At 41.3% G+C, this 18,018-nt stretch overlaps 1 protein-coding gene across 1 annotated transcript in view; it reads right to left on the bottom strand.

The window, feature by feature from the left end:
• Positions 1-18,018, bottom strand: part of cobl (cordon-bleu WH2 repeat protein) — a 57,021-nt gene that overhangs the window by 17,062 nt on the left and 21,941 nt on the right. Inside the window, 2 exon segments of the mRNA XM_034202704.1 lie at positions 10,373-10,555; positions 17,798-17,869. Coding sequence (XP_034058595.1) covers positions 10,373-10,555; positions 17,798-17,869 — 255 coding nt within the window.

The following is an 18,018-nucleotide window of genomic DNA, read 5'->3' as shown; positions in this document are numbered from 1 at the left end:
ATTAAATGGAGAGCAGTTCTGGTAGGCGTCTGAGTCTTCAAATTCACCAGAGTGCCAACATTCCTTTTAAATTATCTTACAAGACTTATAACATCTGACAGTGACACAGTGAAAGTGATGCGGTTGGATCATGATAGTACATATTTGATACTGTGTTTATTTTTCTGTGGAGTTTCTCATAATATCTCAAGGCGACATGAAGCATTATTGAAAAGCAATTTTGTCTTGCTGATTTACCCTTAATACTGAATCACTGATCACTTCAGGAACACTTCGAAACTTTGTCTTGTCTTGTTACCGTTCTTCAATACAGTGTGCCAATTCTGTTCTAACATGATGTTGTCAAGGAGCATCTTTACCCACTTCAGCATGAAGTCAATGATGGGGTACACATCAAATGGTAGTTAATAACATCTATCCCAGTGGAAACATCTGTCAATGGATGTTTCATAACATTAAGAGTTGTTTCTGTTTTTCACAATGATGACTGATGGAAAAATAAATACATTCAGAATGGTTGGGGTGGACTTTTTTGGATAGAGGCTCACAGACGATAGGAAAGAAAAAGCATAACACCATGAATCATCACAAAACTAGAAAGTGGAAAATCATGTATGTTATTCCATGGGACTGTTGACTACCGCCTGTGAAAGTTGATCTCAGTCCATGTGAAGTCAGTTGTCTAAGAATCCATTCAAAGGTGCTATGGGCAGGTTTCAACAGTATAGATGTTTTTACTTCTAAGAAATCCCAATTACTGATGCTGTGCTGATTTCACTGTGAGACTCAGCAGAGAGAACATGCCCGGGGCTGCATGTAGTGTTGCATCATGCAGCAGGACAGGAGAGATCAGGCCACCTTGCCTTTCTGCAGGCAAACTAGCTTCACACATATGAACTCAGTGAACTCAATGCAGGCTATGCAAATACAAATGCCCCCCCCCCCCCCAACTGGTAGTCTTTCTCTTCCTTGGTCTCCTGCTTCTCTTCCTCCCTGGCATTCAAACAGAAATGAATGCAGACATACCAGTGGATGTGGGCCAGAGTTGAAGCTGAAATGGATGACTTGCCTATGAAGATGGATGTGTGTGAGTGCGTGCATGCACGTGTGTGTGTGTGTGTGTGTGTGTGTGTGTGTGTGTGTGTGTGTGTATGTATGTGTGTGTATGTATGTATGTATATGTGTGTGTTCCCTGCAGAGAGAAGACTGCAGTCAAGCTATGCTAAGAAAGGCAGAGAGCTGTACACATGCACACTTAACAGTATGAGCACATATTCTCCAGCATGTAAAAAGGAACAGTATATCTATGGATTGTGCAGTTGTTAAGGGTTGCAGGGTTAAGTGTGTGATGCTCTCATGGTGGTTATTGGTGCCATGACTGGGAACGCAGCATGTACTTAAGATTGTTAGAGGCTGAAGCCAAGTCTCAAGACTCAGTATTAAACCACATTCAGGGTTACACTATATATTAGGTCAAGCTGGGTATGTGATATGATTATGTAGACACTGTTTATGTGTGATGTGTTAACTGATATTACATTTGCAGCTTTGAACCAATAGCTTTACACCAAACATATTATTTTTGTATTAGTGTTTGAGATAAGATAGGTCTTTCTCATTTTAACAGCGTGCATTGCTTGAAGCTCGAGGCAGGATCTGGCGACGTCTGCTCATGTCTTATGCCAACCTTGTGTCATGCCGTCACAGGTCAAGTCACAACAAAGCAAAAGAGAGCGAAAGTGTCAAGTGGATTCACAAGTCGTGACACCCCAAGTACAGTCGAGTCATGTTGCATCAGATCACAAGCAGAAACAATGTCAAATGGAATCACTGCAACTATGTGGAAGTGAGTGATGTGCGTAGAGCAGTTCTCTCACATTACATTTACATTATTTATTATGCAAACATTATACATCTTTATCACAAGGAGCCATATTTGTGGATAATCTCTGTGGTGTTGAATATCTAAAGGGATCAAAAAGGCGAAGGCCTTCTATACTGATTATCTTGATAAACATTTACTGCAAGAAACACCATCAACAGGTCATTTTGAGTCTTTTGATTTCTGATGATTAACAAAGATGTGAGGACTATCTGATTATCTGAAGTCTTTGTTTCCCCGCTCATTTTGTTTGTTTTACAGGAAATCCACTAACAAGAGTAAAATGGAGAACTTGAGAGCTATTCAAAGCTTTCCTGTTCTCTGCTGTGTTGATGTCTTGGACTAATGACCACTTATTAACACGAAAAACTGTAAAAATGCTTTTCATTGTTCAATTATGATGACGAATAACTTTAACATAACTAATCACAAAGAATTATACAAATACATTGCACACATATTTTTGCCAATTTAAAGTATAACTAGAATCTCTCCTGTCAATCACAACTGGTCGGGGCAATGGTCTACTGGCCTCAATGCACGTAGAGAACAAGCAGCTACTATCTACCAACGAGTATCTTTGCTTCACTTTTCTTGTTTGGTTTGTTAAGGCTCTGATAAAGAACGATTGAGAAACAACGCGACATATGTGGACATGGGTATATCTTAACAGGAATGCGCCTTTAAACAAAAGTGCAAAGAAGGACATGTGAGGACAGTCTGGTGTGTCCATTAAATGTTCCATCTATGGTTTGAGAGGCCCCATGTTGGAGCATGTTGATAGATACGGCCACCCATGGAGGCTTTAACCTGGGGGCGTGAATATTCATTAGTGCTTTTGAAGGACTCTTGATGGGTGAGGGGCTTTAACACAGGGCAACATTACAGACAGTGCTAATGTGAAATGGAGTATGTGTCTATGAGAGGGGGTTACACTGTATATGTGTGTGTGCTTGTGGATGTCGGGCACATTGATATATGCATGTGTGTGTCAGAGATAATAAATTCAGCTGAACTGTCTCAAATCAGAGGGCACAGAGGTCAAAATCCTCCTAACAGTAGGCTGGAAGACAGTTAGCATGGGTGAGGGTGTGTGTGTTATAATGAACATATGTGGGATGTATGATGAAAAGAGTTCATGTTAAAAGTCTTAACAATGTGTGTGTGAAAGGGGGGTAGGAAAGGCTAGCTAAGGATAAGGAGACACAAGGCTGACCCAGTTCCATTGTCGTCTACTTTGTCCTACTGACCCACTGAAGTTGAATGTTTTCTTCCCCTTTTTCCCAACACTTACTGTGATATACACAGTGAGCGTCTAGTAAGGGGTTAGTGGAGTCACTGTAGAGTAACTTAGTATCAGTTGTAAGTTCTCACATTTTAAAGTTTGTAGTTTTTTTCCATTTTCCAACATTTAGTCCATGTTACATGTACAAAGTTATTCCCTGATTGCTCTCTAATTGAAATCTACAGCAGTTCAATGATAACATCTTCAAAATGGGAATACAATCTGGTAATTTGTTAGCTATAAAGTAAAAACCACAGGTTCAGAGGAATCTAACACTGATACACACGTATGCGTACACACATTAACATCATTCGTTTGACAGCTTCAAGTGCAAACAGATTATGTCCTACATAGGCAGCATGACAGGGTGATGTGTTCCCCTATTCCGGGCCCCTAACTCACACTATCTTCAAGGTCAGTGCTTAAGAATAGAGGACTTATAGCTCCTACTTACTTTACACTACAGCCACCACGACCCCAAGACTAGGCAGACATTCAGTACACAGGACATGTGTGTATTCATATGAATATCATTAATTTTATAAGTATGCATGTGTATGAAAAAAGCCATTGTGGATCTTTTGCTAGGTGGATTAAGTTTAAAAAAACTTTTATAAAAACATTACGAGAAATATGTGTGTTCAATTTGCATGGTTGGATCGACCTCATCCAACCACAGGTGAACAGTTAATCACCCCTTCCAAATCAGTATGGTGTCCTCTTCTGAAAAGGCCCACATCACCAATATGTCTTTCCAAAGTTTAGATTTATAACATGTGTATTCTGGGCTGATATCACAATTTCATGTTCAATGCTAAAGCCGATTGCAAAGTATAATTTAATGAAATCATCCACTGATGAACAAAAGACGTGATAAGTGGCATTTTCTGTGCGGTGATTAGTTTTCTTCAACCTTGCTAAATGAAGCATGCTTTTTTATATTAGGCCTTTAATCTCAAAGAGTATCCGTGTTTTGTGAATTCACTTCAACTTTATATTGGTGGTTCAGACCTTTTTAACTGAATATACAGTAAGACCACTCCCCTGGTTCTGTAACTGTGTTGTACCTATATTGGCCTTATTATGCCATCATAGTTTTATTAACTTCTGTATTGCGCACATGGATAGAAAAAAACCCTGCAACATATCTTCTATTTCCTTTTATAGTGTTACAGCACTGCTAATGGTTAATCTAACTTATTCTATCACTGATGTGCTGTAGCTCTGATGCACCTGAGTTATAAATGCATGTGTAAATGATGATTTGTATTCGAATGCAACTCGTGTGTATGTTCATACTAAGAATTAAACAAGTTGTTTTATGAATCAAGGCCCTCTAAAGACGTATTTAAAATGAACATTGCCTTACTAGAGCCACTAGTAGAGCACCTACAGTTTTCAGCTGGTATGAATGTGAAGGAAGGGTTGCCTGTTTACTTTGGCAGCAGTAGCCTACTTGTTTTGTAATCCGTACTGATTTAAAGAAAATGTTTTGTTCTCACAGAGTAGATGGAGAGATACTGTGGAGCCATGTGTCAAAAACACACTTATCAACCTTTCAAAGCACGATTGACATATCACACCAGGAACACCCAGGTCACCTTCCTTCTTTCTATCTTTTCACAGTTCTTTTTGCTTTTACCCTCCCCCTCTTTCCCTCTCTTGTTCTCTCAGGTTCTTATCTGAACAAGGCTAACCCTATCTAACCACAAATACAACCGGGACTAAACAGCAATGAAACCCAACAGCTGAGCTTCTTTGTTAATGTTGTTTAGGGATGCGTGTATTCATTGCGTAAAGCTGTGACCAGTCGACAAGTGTTGTAAAAGAGACAAAACAGAGGGTGTGCAGCAAAAGAAAAAGCTCATATCAAGAGGGAGTAAAAGGGGGAAAGAAAGAAAGACAGATGGATAGCAAAACAAAGAAGTAAAATAGAAGCAAAGAAAAGGAAAACCCTTACAGGAACGCTCATTACTGAAGACAGATCCAGTAGCAACTTGTGTTTGTCTGGCTGATCGAACCAGAGATGTGCATTAGAGCAGATTAAAGTTAGCTACCGTTGTAGACAATTACGGGCCTGATGGATGGCCGTGAAAAACAAGCCTTGCTCTGCTGCCAACTCCCTACTTTCGCAGAGTGACAGATCATCAGGAAGACAAACGCAGCCAGCTCGATCAATCACGAAGCCACACAGACACAGGCAGGAATGCAGCATGTACAAAAACACATTCATGCTACACAGAAAAACTGTAGGGACTCTACTGAGGCAAAAGCTATACTGGCATGTTGTTTAACACACCTACTGTACATACAACTGAATATGTACAATGCATACACATAAATAACTAATTTGATTGATCATTCAAGTGATGTTGTGATATTCCTGCTTTTCTCTGTTTTATATCATATTATATCAGAGATATTGTATTATTGTATTAATTTAGGACTGAAAAAGCCTGACTGATCACTGTGGGCTTTCAGAAACTGGGTGTTTTGTTATTTTCTATCTGATATTTTATAGATAAACATTTAATTAATGAATATAATACTGTATTAGTAATCTAATACAGTTGCAAAAGTGCAACAAGTGCAACATGGTTCATTTGTGATTTGTCAAACGAAAATTCCAGGTTCACTTGTCTCAGGAACATTGATGTGACATGAGTTTTGTCTTCAGGTTTCACAAGAAAATCTGTTCAGTAGAACTTAATAATTGTGTGTTGTATGCTGCTTGAATGGCCAAATCCAACATTATTTATAAATGTTGAGATACATTCAAATGCAAGTAACAAATAAATGTTCATTGTGGTTCAGGGACAGAAGTTCAAAATGAAATATGGTAGTACAGAGATGGTGCAATGAAAACCAAAAGTCTATATTCAGCTGTGGGTAATCCATTTGAAAATATTTAAAAAGGTTTATTACAGACTTTCAGCTACTGATTTTATTACTACTTCACCTTCTGAACTTAAAGGCTGCTCATCCTCTGTTGAACTTTTCCCATGTCGCGTCGCCCTGCTGCAAGATAAGGGTGGTGCTTAGGGCATGCCAACCAGATTTCATGCTGTACTGCATTTTAGAAAATATAACCCCAAAGCTTATATATTGTTAATGTAAAACCTAAATACACACACTCACACGACCTGATGCTACCTTTCTCTGACCCTCTGAGTTGCTCAGACTCTGCTCTATCCTCCCTCTCACTCTCTGCTTCAGTTGTTCTCTCTTCACAACACACAGGCACAGATGCACTTCTGTTACTGAGCAGGGAAGCAGAAAGCCAGCATTTCTCTGAACTCCTTTATCACAAGATGCAATGTAGACATGGCTTGCTTTCCAAACCACAATAACAGATTGGCTTTCTCTCCCGGAATAAAATCCAAAAACAAGTTTGTGTCTCTCAGAACTCAATGTTCCAAAACATCTTTTAAATGAATGCTGCTCTCATAAAGACAGACACAGACTGTTAAACCAAGGGAGGAAAAGTTGTTTGAGTCGATGACAACCCCAACGTGTGAGAACGGTTTGGATTCTCCTGAATTCAAACACGTTTTACCCTCTTTCTTGATTACTGCATCTTCTGTTTTTAGGGCTGCTGCTACTTCTGTTCTCACAGCTTTATATAGCAACCTTTCCCTCAGACACCACAAAGTCAAATAGATACTTTCATTACTTTATATGAAACAAGAGCCTGAATAGAAATGTTAAAGTTCTTGTTTCAACACTCTGATGTCAATCCATATTGAGGTCATCCAATACAGGTATTTTAATGTCCAACGCAGAGGCTGCCATATAGAGCTCTGATATTTTGTTATTGTTTGTTTTGTTACGCATAATAAACTACATCAGGTTAGTAACAAATGAGAAAGTTTCACAATTGTTGAACTAAATGAACACTTGTCTCTGTTGTCTCCTTAGTAGATTTACACTGTCTGCAGTTGCCCAATGAATTTTTAGAGACTTTAATTGCACTTTATCAGCAAATAGCATCATTAATACGAATAAAATAAACAATTATCTGTTGGCTTGATGAAATACCAGAATAAATAACCTGCCTTGTGAAAGCATGTGGTCATTTGTTCTGCCACTAGCTCATATTGTGTAACAAATTGTATAAATACGACGTGTAATAGATAATGATAATCACAATGTGCTGTGACTCTAATCACTTCTAAATGATAACAATACTTTTGCGACTTCAAAAAAATTATATTAACTGTATGTGTTTTTCCAGCAAAATGAATATCAATACTGTGGAATCTATTTAAAAAAAAGAATATATATATCAACACAAAGTTTTGTATAACAATACTTCAAACTACTTTGCAAAAGTAAATAAAACACGAATCTATCCCAGGAATATTTAGCATAAAGCGTTAAGTAGAACATCGTGCCCGGGACAGAGCCCCAGGGAGAAGTTAAATGTACCAAAATAATCCACCTATCCTTAAATGATCTTACGTGATAGACACAGAGGTAGTAAAGCACGGCAATAAAAGCGACCCTGAATATGACCGAAATGTCCGCATTTGAACTGATTTTAATCAAATCTATGTTCCTACTATGATTTAAACACCGCCTACAGCGATATCTTTCTCTCCGAGGTCTATTTGAAGTATGTAGCTTCGTTACACCAATCTCATCATCCTTATAGCTTTTATGATGATGTCAATGTCTATTACTGCGTCATGTAAGTCACAATTAGTTGGCCACCTAAGCTCATTCAGCTCAGAGGGAGGTCTATAATGAGGACAGCCATCATAGAGAGCTGTCCTCAAATGACCTGCTATCATGAGAACCAGGCCATCTCAAACACACACACACACACGCACACACACGCACACATTGTTGAACTGTGTATACAGACAATGTCTACATAAGGTTGGTTGGATTATGACACAAGCGTGCATGCAGTGGAATGGAGAGTGTTTTCAGTGCGTGACACATCTGAGTCAGCAAAATACAACACGTAAAAAATACAAAAGGAAAACACACATTGGTGATAGATAGTGTGTGAGCGAGCTGGCTCACTGCTGTATAGCGTGACATCTGTACTCACTGAAGCTTGAGCTTATGAAGATGACAAGCAAAATGTTTCCTTATGATGCAAAATACTGCCTCCAGCTATACCAAATTGCACGTTAATGTAAAAGCGCAACTCTGTGAACGTGATGTGATTTGACGTGAGCTATTGTTCCACCGATGCAAATCATGCAGTGCTCTTTTAATGCTCCTGAGAAACTGTCCTGACAAGACCTGGCTGCTATGACTACCTTCAACGTTATGAAACTAAAGCCATTTTAAATCACATTCAGACAACCTACACAGGGCCTGCTAATCTCCGAACGACTCACACTTCGGTGGTGTCCTCAGATGACACTGGCTAAACAGAAATATCCTCCTTATCATCAAACAATCAATCATTTTAAACTAAATGTCTAAAAATGTATATGGCGAATCATTGAAAGGGTTAAAAGCACATGAAACAGACTACTCAGTATATGAAATATAGGCTAATAAATGTCTGGAAAACCTGTTGTCCTACGGCTGAACTGTTGATAAGACCAGCTGGACACATGGACAGCGTGTCTCCAATCTCTCAGCTCAAAAAGCAACCCTTGAAAAACAGAGAGGTGAAACACGAGAGGTGTCCGCCTTGGCAGCAGGACCTTGCAATGCGTGGACGACGAGCATGAATATGCAAGAGACTTAGAGCTCACATTAGACCAGTCATTGAGTCCTCAGGTGACCTCAACGACTACCTTTCAGCAAAGCTGCTCTTGTGACTCCCAGTGGTCCCATTATAGATTTCAGCTCATCTGTCTGTTATAACTCTTAATGTAACTTGTGGACAGAAAATACTCATACACAGGTAAGTTGCAGTAGGCCTACTTAGACAATCAAATAAAAAAACAATAATATGAAACATCCATAATCAAGATAAAATAAATAGCATAAAGGAAGGACACATTCATATTTATAGATGACTTTCCAAACTAGCCATATATGAGCCTTCTAAAATGTTCCTCTGGTACAGTAGCTATGCTTACTTACTCTACCTTGATAAAGTTCAGAATAAATAAAGGAAAAACAAGGTTTAGCTGAACTCAGTTTAGGCAAGTGTATCTAAACGAGATTAAACGCCAATGAGATCATCTCGACCTGTGTTTGCACTTTCATTGATTATCTATTCTCACCATAGATTTCGTAGACATTTTTTCTGCTTCCCCCCCTTTCAGCTCAGTTTTGTTGATCAAGCTAGAGAGAATAACATCATTCTCAATGTCGCCCTAAGTACAACATTTCTCTCTCTCGATAACATCCAGCAAGAACACTAGCCCTTCCCAATAAACACATCTTATTATCAAAGGGAGTGAGGAAGGATGTGGGTTGCTAAACAACATTTCCCAGCATGCTGCCATAACACTATAATGAGACTGCAGGGAGCAGTTTCTATAATGCAGACGTTACAGGTCACCCTGACCTTGTGGAACTGAATTTCAGGCCAAAACAAAGCCACAAAGGATGCCAAAGAGATTGCAGCTTTATAGATGTACTTATTCAGGTCAACACTTAGAGTCAGAGGGATTCTGATATTTTACATACTGGGACTTTTTTTTTTAAAACTGTGTGGGCTCATCATTATAATCCCAAAATCCACAAATAACAGTTCTGGTTTATAAAGCATTTTTTTCTCTGTTCATGAAAACTGTACAGGCGGCGAATATTCTATATAACTCAACAAATCAAATTGTATCAATGCTTAAAGTGATGCAGGGTTTAGGGAGTAGTCGCTTTGAGTGACAGGTAGATACTGTCACAGAGGGCTAGCTGTTAGCTGCTATCTGCCAGTTAGCCGTCACTTTAACTTACCGTGTTTGTGGTGTTAGTGAATCTTTCATGTAAACATTGGACAAATAATGTGGCTTGATGTGAGATTTTAGTATTATTTGATTTCTAATCTAATTAGCAGGTTAAGGAGTCTGCATTCAGAATACTTGTGTTATTGTACACTTCCTGCAGCGTGTGCAAGATGATTATGTTTACTAAATTAACCTGAATAAAGGATCCACGTTAGCTATCTCAGGGCTTAAAAACAGTATTCCACAAACTATTGGGTGACATCAAAGCATTTGCATCATTTCATCTATGCGTCTAAATTTCACCCCACAATGCAACACAACACAGCAAAGTTTATCCCTTACCTCATAGCCCTCAAAGCTGCTGTGTCCCATGTTGGGTGTTGGGGCCCCTGGCAGTGCTGGGGCCCTCCTCTTCTTGGCCTCAGACTTGGGAGACAACCTTAGTATGTTCATGACTGACTGAGACTGGCCCAAGGTGCGGGGCCGATCTTTTGCACTGATGACCCCCGACGCAGTGGACAGACGCTGTGGGTGATTAAATCAAAAGGAGGATAAGGTAACAATGACAAATATGTATTCAAGTATTCACACACAATTATATTATTATTACTCTTGCAAAACCCAGAGCCAAAATTGATCACATTTTGATGGACGGTCTTTAGTGATCTCTCTCTTTAGAGAATAGGGATCACCAGCCCTTGTTTCTTAAACATGGCCTTTATCGTTTGAGAACAAGTCATTCAAAGCTGTCACATACAGTAGTAAGATATTCTGCCAAGTAACAAACACAAGTCATGTGTCTGGCAGTGCTGATTACAAGGTTGATTTAATGGTTAAAAGTTAAAACTGAAGAAAAAAAATGTAAAAGAATTATTTCATATTTAGATTAACTTTTAATCTGATCTCATCAAAGGAAGAGCCCCACTAATTTACAGTTTATTGAGGTAAAACATGCAAACGCGCACATACAGTACTACGCATGTCATCGTAATTTTTGTTCAGTCACAACAATTATTGCAGCACTTATTTAACAATGTTGAAAGTGCACCCGCATTTTCAAAGGGTGGCTGCTTCTGACCAAAGCAAAAAAAAAATGGTTTTCAATATCTGATCAAAGAAAACCCAAAGTGCTCGTGAATATCTGAATGTCCCCGTGGCTCAGCTTGGTACAGAGCCTTGGCACAATGGGGGAACCAACCCACGACTCACACCCCCATGATCTGAGAAAAGCACTGTTTTAAAGCAGATTCATTGATGCGTTCAGACATGACTGGATACAGCATAAAAGCAGAGCAAAAAGGAACATAAAGTTCAGGTCATTAGAATGAATTGGAACCAAGGTTAGATCATCTCAGTGGGAAGGGATGGGAAAAGAAGTACCACTCAAAAAAAAATGTAATTAGTTTCCAAGATCCAAAACGATTAAGTGTTGCCGTATACTTCTCACCTCTAATTTTAATAAACATTTACAATTAAAACCTTTCTAAACACTGTCACCCTTGTAATAAGATGTATCAGTCACTATAACTGTTAAGAACTCAGGCACTTAGGAGGTAGGACCCAATTGCACGACCCGGGAGACAGAGGTAAAGTATTGGAAAGATACTTTATTTTTCCAAAAGCAGGCAAGATGAACAAAAAAAGTCACTATTGAATCTCAGGTTGAGATGACAAAAAAAGAACAAAATGAAAATCGCTCACATGGTGAGGAACAACTTTTCAATAGCACAAAGAGAGCATAGACCTGACTGTGGCAAGAGACAAGACCTTACCGTGGCAATAGACAAAACGCACCTGAACATGACAAGAGACAAAAACGAACTGACACTGAACACTGGGAGACAGGGGAATTTAAACACATGACAATAAGACACAGGTGGGAACAATCAGGGGCGGGACTGACGCTGATTAGCACAGGAGACACAGAAGGGATGACAGGTGAAAACAATCAGGAAATTAGACACACCAGGGAAACTAACGACAGACAGGAAAACACGGGGAGAAAGACCAGACATGGGAGGAAAACAAGACAAGGAGAACAGAAAAACACCCACTACCAGACACAAACTTAAAACGTGACACAACACAAGAATCGTGACAGAACCCCCCCCCCCAAGGGAGGGATTCTAGACGTCCAAAAATAAATAAATCCAAAAGGGTGGGTGGAGGGGGTCCGGAGGACGGGTCCGGAACGACAACCCAGAAGCAAAGCACAGTCCATGATGGGAGTCCTCGGGCGGACGGCCCGGGGGCAAGGCAGAGTCCATGATGGAGTCCTCGGGCGGACGGCCCGGGGGAAGGGCAGAGTTCATGGTGGAGTCCTCGGCTGGGGAACTCAGGAGACCGGGCTCTAGGGCGAAAGCCGCTGGGAACTCAGGAGGCCGAGCACAAGGACGGGCAGGAGCCGGCGGAACCCCCGGCGGGCTAGGCGCAGACGAGACCCTGGACGGAACAGGACATAGGATTGGCAGGACCCCCGGCAGAAGAGCAGTCGGCCGGATCTCCAACGGCACAGAACATAGGATTGGCAGGACCCCCGGCAGAAGAGTAGTCGGCGGGGCCTCCAACGGCACCGGGCATAGGGTTGGCAGGACCCCCGGCAGAAGAGTAGTCGGCGGGGCCTCCAACGGCACCGGGCATAGGGTTGGCAGGACCCCCGGCAGAACAGTAGTCGTCGGGGCCTCCAACGGCACAGGACATAGGGTTGACAGGACCCCCGGCAGAACAGTAGTCGTCAGGGCCTCCAACGGCACAGGACATAGGGTTGGCAGGACCCCCAGCGGAACCTCCAACGGACCAGGACATTGGGTAGGGACTTGAGAGGGAACTCGAGAGGAGACTCGAGAGGGCTCTTGAGAGGGGACTCGAGAGGGCTCTCGAGAAGTGACTTGAGAGGGGACTTGAGCGGGGACTCGAGGGGGAAACTGAGAGGTGGCTTGAGAGGAGACTCGAGAGGTGACTCGAGAGGGGACTTGAGAGGTGAGTCGAGAGGGGACTCGAGAGTGAACTGGAGAGGTGACTTGAGACGGTCGGTACGCCGACAGGACACGGGGAGCTGGCGTCAGCTGGAGAGCCAACAGGAGACGAGGTACTAGTGTCGGCCAATACGCCGACAGGACACGGGGAGCTGGCGTCGGCCAAAGAGTCAACAGGTGACGAGGAGCCGGAGTCAGGACCATGGCTGCTGGGCCCGGTACTTGAGCCGGAACCATGGCTGGAACTGGGGCCGGAACCATGGCTGTATGGGCCGGTTCTGGAGCAGGAACCATGGCTGCATGGGCCAGTTCTGGAGCTGGAACCATGGCTGCATGGGCCGGTTCTGGAGCCGGAACCATGGCTGCATGGGCCGGTTCTGGAGCCGGAACCATGGCTGCATGGGCCGGTTCTGGAGCCGGAACCATGGCTGTGGGAACCGGAACTGAAGCCTGGATCATGGCTGTGTGGGCCGGTTTTGAAGCCGGAAACATGGCTGTAAGGTCCGGTTCTGGAGCAGGGACCATGGCTGCTGGGGCAGGCACTGGAGCCGGAACCATGGCTGCTGGGCAAGGAACTGGAACACAGAACCATGGCTGTGTGGGATGGTACTGGAGCACGGTACCATGGCTGTATGGGCCGGCACTGGAGCACGGAATCAGATTACGAGCTGGCTTCCTGACCTTGCGTTTCTTTGAGGTCTTTTGGAGGCTCCGTGGACCTCCAAACGCCAGGCGGGATCCCAAAAAAGGTTCAGAAAATTAGGACTGGCACTCAGGGCTGCGTGAGAAAACTCTGAGCCATTCAGGCAACGAGCTTCTCAAACATGGCATGCTGGCCACCTCCATTTGTGCCTTTCTGAGGATAGTCTCTTTGTCCCTTCTTGACGAGGTTCCACTCCAGTCTGCAAAATAACATTGAAGAGAAAAGTCTAGATCGAACAGATCTAACTCAAAATCTTCCAAATCCGCTGGGTCCATATTTGGTCAGTTCGTTCTGTTAAGAACTCAGGCACTTAGGAGGTAGGACCCAATTGCACGACCCGGGAGACAGAGGTAAAGTATTGGAAAGATACTTTATTTTCCCAAAAGCAGGCAAGATGAACAAAAAAAGTCACTATTGAATCTCAGGTTGAGATGACAAAAAAATAAGAACAAAATGAAAATCGCTCACGTGGTGAGGAACAACTTTTCAATAGCACAAAGAGAGCATAGACCTGACTGTGGCAAGAGACAAGACCTTACCGTGGCAATAGACAAAACGCATCTGAACATGACAAAAACGAACTGACACTGAACACTGGGAGACAGGGGAATTTAAAACACATGACAATAAGACACAGGTGGGAACAATCAGGGGCGGGACTGACGCTGATTAGCACAGGAGACACAGAAGGGATGACAGGTGAAAACAATCAGGAAATTAGACACACCAGGGAAACTAACGACAGACAGGAAAACACGGGGAGGAAGACCAGACAATACACAGGGAGGAAAACAAGACAAGGAGAACAGAAAAACACCCACTACCACGACACAAACTTAAAACGTGACACAACACAAGAATCATGACAATAACACCTAGATAATCTGAAATGCATAAAAACAACATCACAGAAACAAATGGGTAACAAATACACTAAACATACAAAGGGCCACTAATAAACACAGTACAACCTAAGCTGAAGATATATAAATCAACAGTCAAAAATATTCAATGAAAATATTCAATGTCAATTTTTCCCTGTGCTGTGTTGGGAGCAAGAGCAGGGCACGGGGAGGTGGGGGAGAAGGGGGAGGTGGCAGACGGGGACAGAAAGAGCAGAAAAGGAAACGTTTGAAGTGAAGGATTGATGTGATTTCTATTTAGAATCCGAAAAAAAGGAGCTTGCTTTACCCACAGCAAAATATAATGCTCAAAGCAGAAAATTCACATGAACTCTGTGTGACTTTTCACCTTCTCTGTTCTCCTCCTTCCCTCTGGTAAACAGTCTGAAATATGTCAAAACAGCGAGAGAGGTAGCTGTAACAAAAGTTCTGCAGGATTTCAGGGGGAACCAAAACTCAGAGGGATCTCATAATTACAAAGTGATAACTTAAAATTACCCTATTGAACTCCTGCAGAACTTCTTCTAAAGGAACATGACTTACATACTGCATCTCTAGGGAATGACTCAAGTGCTTTAAGGACTGATCCTACTACAAAACCACACATGGCCATGTAAAAATCCCCAGCGGCCTATCAACATGTCAGAATCACTCCCTACAAATCAAACTTTAAATTAATCTTGGTTCAGCATAGAGGAGAGTCCTCCTACAGACCTACAGTACACCTACTTTAAACGAAGACAAATTCTCCACGTAGGTGATATTTAATTTAATTCCTTTATAAGAATTACAAAATTGAATACATGTGATTAAGAAAGACGACATCAATACAGAAAATATCTTTATTCTTTGCTGATTAAGGAATAACACCCGGCTGAAAAGCAATGTTTCACTGCCCTCTACGTTCAACAGTTAAAGTATGTTTCACCTCTGATGGGTGTGGTCAGAAGTGTTATGAGAACACCCGACAGTGATGTATTGGGGCTTCGAGGTTCAAAAATGCGTTCAAAGTTGTGAGGCTGGCAAATGATTGCATGTAACTGCTGTGATTAGGTATTGGCACAAATACGATGAGCTTAATGTTTATAAAACAGTTTGACTCCCAAAAGTAGGAGTAAAAATACCTGCCACATGTTCGTTAAAACAATTCTCTATTCTGAGTTACTTGATGAATATGGTGCGATCAAAACAAACATGTATAATAAATCATGAACCTTAACTTAAAATAATCTACCTGAATGCCAATTCAATACAAATAAAAAAGCGCATTTCCCCTATTTTAAGTATTTTACTTCAGATCAGAACTGCCCTCCAACATAATGCTCCCTGACCATGTTAATAACACACACACACACACACACACACACACACACACACACACACACACACACACACACACACACACACACACACACACACACACACACACACACACACACACACACACACACACACACACACACACACACACACACACACATACACATACACACAGAGTAGTTTACCCCCTAATGAACAATTAGAGATAAGAGGCTGGGCTTTTAGTGCTCGTAGCCAAGGTAGGGTAATATGATGCCTTTAGGCTGATAACACTGAGTGTCTATGTGTGTGTGTGTGTGTGTGTGTGTGTGTGTGTGTGTGTGTGTGTGTGTGTGTGTGTGTGTGTGTGTGTGTGTGTGTGTGTGTGTGTGTGTGTGTGTGTGGTGTGGTGTGTGTGTGTGTGTGTGTGTGTGTGTGTGTTTGCTTGTGTGCACCACTGCATGTGTGTGGTCTGATAACAGGCCCTGGCTAAAAAACAATAATATCAGAGAGATAAAGCCCAGCTGCATTAAAGCCCACTGGATAGGATGACCTGACCGAGAAATAGCAATATGGATTAATAAATGGCTTTGACTCAGTGTTTTAAATGTATTTCAAATCAAAGCAAATTGCACACTAGTTTGAATGCATAATTCATGCTCTAGTGCCATTTGATATTTTTTTCATTCCCTATCCCTAACAATAAAGGATCAATGAAGGATTGCTGCATAGGTATCTTTTAAAAGGACGATATAGAGTGAGAAGTACCAGATAAAACACGAAAAAAGAGCTAGAAGGGTGGAGTAGGCCATCCAGAAGCATTGAGCTTGACGGAACAGTGAATCAACTAGAGTAAGCAGGGCAGTGTTTATCCAGATAATACAATCAGAAGGCATATTGATCTGAGGTCAGCCATGTACGGCTGCTTCTGACTTGAAGTTCATGGCTTCAAAATCAAATGAACGTGATTGAGTTATAGATATTACAGCTGCTTGATGCAGCGTCCTAATGTCTGGTTTAACATGGATGTACATTACACAAACACACTGGATTAGTTGTAACACCATTCATACTAGCTGCTTCTAGTTCTTCTAACTTAATTCCCCATATCCATTGTATTGTTCAGTACTCAATTATAGGAAGAAGAAAAACATCACTGGTCGTCTTTGGACCTGTGAGCACTATAACACTGATGACTAAGCGTTAGGAGACACTTGCTGCCCTCTGGAGGACATCAGTGCACATTATCACAGCTCAACAATCATCCAATTAACTGTAAATGTGGCTATTGTGACTTTATGCCACAATCTTGAAGATTTGATGTGAATTGTTTCAATTGTCCTTCCACACTACGATTATTTACACTAATAACTGATGTCAGAATTCTTTAAACAAACAAAATGTTCAAAATATAATGTGATGTGTTCAAATGACAACAGTCCAGTCTCATATCATATCACTGATATAATATTGATATATTTGCTTGCATACATTATATTTATACAATAACAAATGTATAATTTGTTTTGATGGCAGACATTTAAAGCTTAATTCTAAAACAGAAATAGAATCTTTCGAGTTTGATGATCAGCAATCATGCAATAAATGGACATAACAACAGGATCCCTTCGAACAAACTAACCTAAGTAATACCTTTAACTTGTCCAATTTATTCTATGGATGCAACTCAATTATTGGTCCAACCATGTGGTAATGTTTGAGGTTCGTTAGTAGTTTGTTCTGGATTGTAAAACATTTCAAATATGTTCCTGTTATTCTGTCCACCCATAGTTTATGATCAGAAGGTGAGATAACAAAAAAACAAATCCCTCTCTGATTTCACTTATCACATCTGGACAATGGACACAGATGTGTTAGGAATACTTACATCGGATTGTGTGTCTGTATTTTGGATTACTCTATCATCACAGTCATCCATGTCCATAGATGTTGTTTCTGTCTGCAAACGGAGGGCACAGCTAGCATGCAGCATTCAAGAATATCTATTATTTGCATGCACCACTCAAGGTTAGTTTGGAAAATGTTACACAATCTCATATTCCTCATGTGCAAATGAGTCACTGCTAAACTTTGTTATGAAGACTTTCA

The sequence above is a fragment of the Gymnodraco acuticeps genome, unplaced genomic scaffold (genome assembly GCF_902827175.1).
Source record: "Gymnodraco acuticeps unplaced genomic scaffold, fGymAcu1.1, whole genome shotgun sequence".
NCBI lineage: Eukaryota > Metazoa > Chordata > Actinopteri > Perciformes > Bathydraconidae > Gymnodraco > Gymnodraco acuticeps.
The sequence above is the reverse complement of the archived record's forward strand: the minus strand, read 5'-3'. Positions and strand labels throughout refer to the sequence as shown.